Source organism: Salvelinus namaycush, chromosome 22, assembly GCF_016432855.1.
Source record: "Salvelinus namaycush isolate Seneca chromosome 22, SaNama_1.0, whole genome shotgun sequence".
Classification (NCBI taxonomy): Eukaryota; Metazoa; Chordata; class Actinopteri; order Salmoniformes; family Salmonidae; genus Salvelinus; species Salvelinus namaycush.
In genome coordinates this window covers 23,002,920-23,008,959 of record NC_052328.1, presented here as the reverse complement: position 1 = coordinate 23,008,959, position 6,040 = coordinate 23,002,920, and the positions used below count along the sequence as shown (strand labels likewise).

General features: G+C 45.1%; 1 protein-coding gene and 1 pseudogene across 1 annotated transcript; one reads left to right on the top strand and one right to left on the bottom strand.

The window, feature by feature from the left end:
• The first annotated feature begins 241 nt into the window (after positions 1-241).
• LOC120017796 lies at positions 242-1,056 on the top strand (annotated as a pseudogene).
• A 165-nt stretch (positions 1,057-1,221) lies between these two features.
• LOC120017674 (zinc finger protein Pegasus-like) lies at positions 1,222-5,529 on the bottom strand. Its single transcript, XM_038960595.1, has 4 exons — positions 5,187-5,529; positions 4,770-4,915; positions 3,942-4,115; positions 1,222-3,716 (listed from the first exon to the last, which is right to left on the bottom strand). Exons 2-4 carry the CDS (start codon positions 4,900-4,902, stop codon positions 2,755-2,757), a joined length of 1,269 nt encoding a protein of 422 aa, XP_038816523.1. The 5' UTR covers positions 4,903-4,915; positions 5,187-5,529; the 3' UTR covers positions 1,222-2,754.
• Between the last annotated feature and the right edge of the window lie 511 nt (positions 5,530-6,040).

Sequence of the window (6,040 nt, the reverse complement as noted above, 5' to 3'; positions counted from 1 at the left end):
ATTTCTTGTCCAATAACTTTTTTTTGCCTCACACTCTAAACAGTTTGAGAATGGGAGAGTAGATTACACCAACGCCATCCGTGCCTACCGGTCCGACTCAGGCGAGGTCACACACCTTTCTCATTTCATGCTGCGAGTGGTATGTCGTATGGAGCAGGACACCATGTTCTAGATTATGTACAAGACCAAGCATGATGGGGATAATAGTACCATCACAGGCATGGGCAGATTATATGGCACAATGGCCCTCTTTACCAGCAGCAACTTCTACACCCAGATCGCCCAGACTCCATACGAAATTACCCTCAACCAGAACTTGTACATCCAGGTCCATCTGAGGAGGTCCGACAGCAGCGTGTGTCCTCTCCCTCCCATCATGACTTCCAAACCAGATGCTACGACCTGGTGCGCAACGGGTAAGAAACAGACTGCTGACCTGCAGAGCCATGAGATATTGTGGAGAAGGAAACATTCTGGGTCCTATACTTTATCAACAAGTGCTTATTCTTCAAGGATCTTGATAAAATAAAAGTTTGTTTCTGATGCACCCGCAGCTACACCTTTGGTACCAGTGGCGACACCCGCTTCACCTTCCAGGCCTTCAAGTTCCTGTGAGCCCACGAGTTTGTGTACCTGCAGTGTAAGGTCACCATTTGTTAAGCCACCGACTACAACTCCCGCTGCCGCCGAGACAGCCGCAAGGCAAGGGACCCTCCCAGGAGAGCCACACCCTGGTCCTAGGACCCATCCAGCTCAAAGGTCAGAAGTCAACTCCTAGTAGGGCCATGAAGTCAGGATTTCTCTAGACATACATGGGACATACTAACCTGGGCACAGATCTGTATGGGCTAATATTTGCTGCTGATGTTTGCTTTAGGCTGTTGAAAAATCTCAAACAATTTGGAGCACTGTCATAGTCTTCTGAATTGTATGTATGTTATCGCTCTGGTTCAGACACAATGTCGACATAAACAGGTCTTCCTTTCCTCAGATCTGGAGAAGCCAGATGAGAAAGTGTCTGATAAGGAAGAGTTCCAGGCTAAGGTGGAAGCGTAAGACTAAGCTGACCAGCCTCAAACTATAATCATTAAAACTATCAATTCATTTCACCTGAGAAAATAGTATATTCACTGCTACTGTACACAATCATGTATGTCTTTGCTACTTTGGCAAAATGATTAAAAGCATTCTCAAAAGACAATTATTGGTGTCTGAACATCTTATTCCATGTGCTAGCATTGAAAAAGATCAAATATGTGACATTTTGTATTCTGACAATGTTAATTCAGAGACACCAAGAAAAAGGACAAAAGATAGTTGAGAAAAAGAAACAATCTGTTAGAAAACACTTTACTCAGAAATGTGTTAATGTTTCCTCTCACATAAAATGATTTGACCGCCAAAACACTTCAACATTCACCTGTCCCATATAAGACACAACACAAACAAATTCCCTTCCAAGTGTTTCTTCTTCTGTGAACTTCCCCTTTACATAACTCCTCCAACATTGGATGCCTGTAAGCATGTTGACATGCAACTAGTCCTAGAAACAGTAACTATTTTCTTCACAAATGTTGCTATGCAACAGACAACAGTATCCAATGTAAAACAACCCTGCTAAGGCAGTAATCTTCACTTCACCATAATGTCAACGTCATTGACAACACCCATCAGGCCAGAAAATGTAGAATAGAACACTTAACCAATATCAAAAAAAGCATTGAGATCCACAATATGCAATGCCTTGATTAATGCAGGACAGGAGGAATCCTAAGGCATAGCATGTATGCTAAAACATGGCATCTCTGGTGCTACTTGGCAATTCTGAACTCAATAGACATGACAAAGGAGAAGAGAGATATGGTGATACTGCTTTGACAGTAAAGGTGTTAGATCTCGCAATGACATATGTTATTTAAAGGTCAGAATATAACATGATGTATAGGTTAGGCTTTATTCTATGCAACACCCAAATAACAAAAAGATGCTAAAATAAGAAAAGCACTTATTGTCACATACACCGGAGAGGTGCAGTGAAATGTTTTGTTGTACAAGGTCCGCCATAGTAGTACGGTGTCCCTGGAGCAAATTAGGGTTAAGTGCCTTGCTCAAGGGCACAGATTTTTCTCCTTGTCGGCCTGGCATTCAAACCTGCGACCATTCAGTTACTGGCCCAACGCTCTAACCGCTAGGCTATCTACCGGTGGTTAAAGTAGGGCACTGTCTACCGATCCATCACAAATGACAAGAGGACACCCTCATCTGAAGAAAACGAACGCAAAAACATCTCAACATATAAGATGTGTCCATTTCAGTACAGGTAAAGAGATTGTGAATATCGCAGGCACTGTTGGGAGGCATGAATGGTGGTCTTTCACTCTGAAATGGTTTAGTCGGTATGGTTACAGCCACTAAAGAGCACTCTCACAAAGGGGTTAGCATCATCTAGAACTATGTTCGTAAGGCTGAAAATAGTGTTCATGTCAAAAACCCACATGAGGAATGTTCATGATCAAACAGGTCAAGTGAGTTGTACCTCTAAACCACTCCATCCCTACACTCTAGCTACAAATGCATGGGCACTGTCAAATATGTTATTATCCCCCTATAAAATCAAATTCACTACATGGAATTTGCAGAGGCTACATCAAGGCCAGTTTCAGAAAGTTCAACAGCAATAAATAAAATCACCATCATGGAATTAAATAAAAACAACCTCCATTCATTCTCTCCAGTCACTGACCCGGCAACAAGTCACTGCTTATGCTGCCCCCTGGCAAAATGGCAGGCAAAGTCGTACTTGCTCCTGCACCTGTGGCCACAGATGTTGCACTGGAAGGGGTTCTCATAGCCGTGGCAGCCCATGTGGATGGTGTACAGGATGTTATCAGGAAAGTAGATGTCACAGTGCTGGCAGTGGTGCAGCATCTGGGGGTCTTGATGCAGAGAGGGCAGGCCCGGGGCTGGTGTGCTGGGCTGGCTGTTGGTGATGCTGGGGGTACTGGTGCGCCCACTGTGCTCACTGCAGGGATCAGCCCCGGGGCTGCAGTTGCTGTGTGGTGGGGGCCTGGGCTCTGGGGTGATGGAGGAGGAAGAGGCGTGGGCAGTGCTGGCTGACACAGCAGCAGTGGCTGGGTGAGGCTGCTGGATGAGGAAGGGCTTCTCGTCCACACAGGACTCTGCACCTGGAGACATGGGAGGCTGCTGGGTCTGGACTTCAGCCTCTGAGGGCAGGCTGGCCAGCTGGCCGGCCAGGGTCGAGAGTTGGTTGAGGGGGTTTTCCATGACCAGGTTGTGGTGATGATTGTGGTGGTCGTCCATTGAGCTACCATCTCCACCAGCGCCCTGGTTGTCGTATGTCTCCTGGCGCAGGTGGGGCAGCTCGTGGGAGTAGTCATCCAGGTGCTCGGCCTTGTGCACCACCATGGAGGGGGGGCTGAAGTTGATGAGGAGCCGGCGACCGTACCCCAGGCTGGTCTTCTTCTGCAAGACGCTCAGCATCTTCTTGTGGGAGAGAGAGGAGCGAGCGCCCTTCATTGGTAAGAGCTTGTGCCGGCGGCGGCGGTGGTGTGACAGGTTGCTACGGTCACTGCAGCGGAAGGAGCACAGCTCACACTTGTAAGGCTTCTCTCCTGTGTGGGAGCGCATGTGTGCCTCTAGATGGCGCAAATAAGCAGAGGCGAAGGGGCACAGGTGGCATCTGTGGGGTTTCTCTCCTGTTTGAGAAGAGGAAAGAGGGAGATAAAGAATTAGAAGGAAGAATAAGGTCTTAGGATGAAATGTTAATGTTCTTAGCTTTTTGTCATTGATTACTCTAACTAGGCCTAATGAAAATAAAGGGTGCCAGCTTTGTATAAGGGAAAATGCTCAACTAGTGATGAATCTAGTCCTATATCAAATGGTAGCATGTGCATGGTGTTATCGGGTCCATTCAAGCTCACCTGTGTGAATGCGGATGTGCTCAATTAATCGTGCTGTGCCTCTGGTGGCATAGTTACAGTAACGGCACTTGAGTTTGCCATCATATGTTCTCTCGAAGCCATCCACCAGCATCCCTGAGCCGTCGTCAAGGGACATATCTGCTGAGGGGTGGTCCAGCCCATTCTGACTGCAGTCTGCACAGGTACAGGAATAATCACAACACACAGTTTCAAGGGAAATATCTATTATAGAGAAATAATTACATTCACTAGCATTAATGGATTTTAGAATGATAGAGTCATGGATATAACAGTTTGGATAGTCAAATTATGGTCTGCGTGTTGATGCCATAGTTAGGCCTACCTTACACCATTCATAGACGCTAACTACCTTTCGCGCCTGTTCATAAAGCTACCTTCTTCCCGGGGGACTTTTGTTAAGAGCCCTGACGCTCGGTCTGAACGGGAACACACATCGCTTACGGTACAGTTTTGGAAACATAAGGAACGTATCTTTCATATCAGTAAGAAATATTAGTAATTAAAAAATGTATAGGGTTAGGGCTTCCACAAGGCCTTATCTCCATGTTACAGAGCGTGTTAATGGAAGAGGGAAGATAGAAGTGACCACCTGTGTGTGTAACGGAAGGCCATCAGAAATGTGTTATAACTGAAAAATACTGTTGGCTGCAACTGTGATAAAGCCTGGATGTGATATGAAAGTAAAGGGCTTTATGTTCCTAGAACTGTATCGCAAATTATTTTTTGTGTGTATTTGGCTCTTTAGAGTGCCAGAGCCAGTCTACCTCAAACTAACAGAGTTATTTGGACATTCTTGGCTAGGCCTACCTGCTGGTAAGTCGTCCACCTCTTTGACGCCACTGACAGAGCCTGAGATCATGTTCACATGTTGAGTCTGCTGGCTGAGATACTCTTGGAAGTCTTTGACGAAGTCCAACGTCTCTGGCTTTTCCTCGCCCATTGGAAGTTAGTGACTGTTTCAGGTGAAATAACGTTAATAAAACTGTATCCATCACAACACATTATGAATTATTATCAATATTGTCAAAAACATGACAACATATCGACATAACGTATTATTTAGCAGTTCCTTTTAGCTAACCAATGTCATCGATCATTGTGAGAGCATCCAACATTGATTGCTGGAACATCATCCAACATTGATTGCTGGAACAGCTGATCGTAACCAAGTAACCAAGGAGCTAACTTTCGTAGCTAGTCAAGTTAGCTGGCGAACCAACTTACCTTTTCAAAATGTTAGCAAAGTGTAAGTAAGCATGAATTTGTCTGTACTAAGTAACGTTAATTGACCAGTGGCGACAAATGATTGATCAGATCCGTTGTAATAGCGTTCCCATGTTGTTGTTGCGAACGGTCAGGTTAGCCAGCTCGCTAGCTAGGCTATAATATCGTTCCAGAGACATTGTTTTTGTTCGTCTTTCGCACAGAACAACGGTTCCGTCTAGCTACATAGGCATCACACAACTACGGCTGTTCCTATGGAAGCTATCAATCGGGTGGTCTCTTAGCACATAAATATACAATGCAACGCTAGCTGAATCAAAACAATGAATCCGTTTGTGGGGGTGAAAGTTCATCCAGTGCATCTGCGAAATTCCTCCCGCCTGATGTGCAATAATTTCACGAAGAACTGTTCCTACGTGTAAACTGCTGTAACTAGTAGCCTACATCTTTAAAAAAAATCTGTGGTAGAACTGTAGGGTGAGTTTAATTCTTTCTCAAGATCTAATCAATACAAGTAGACTACACTAACTAACTAGATACTAAATACATATATATATATTTTTGTCGGTGCGAAATAATAGTCACCTGTAATGAATCACCCTAACGGGTCTGAACTGACTTATTTAGCCTCGGTTTGCGACTGAGAACAATATTTGGGTCTTGGAGGCTGTGTCTCTTGTTGCAACCCGGTCTCAGAACATTTTTTAATGAAACAGCAGGGAGCAGGTCTCGAACCCTCGACCTTCTAGCCCTAAATCCAGCGCGCTATCGACTGGGCCGCAAAAGCATGCTCAAGCGGTGGAGTCGATATCCAAGCTGAAAAACCCAGGGTCATTACACTACTCCCTCCTTTC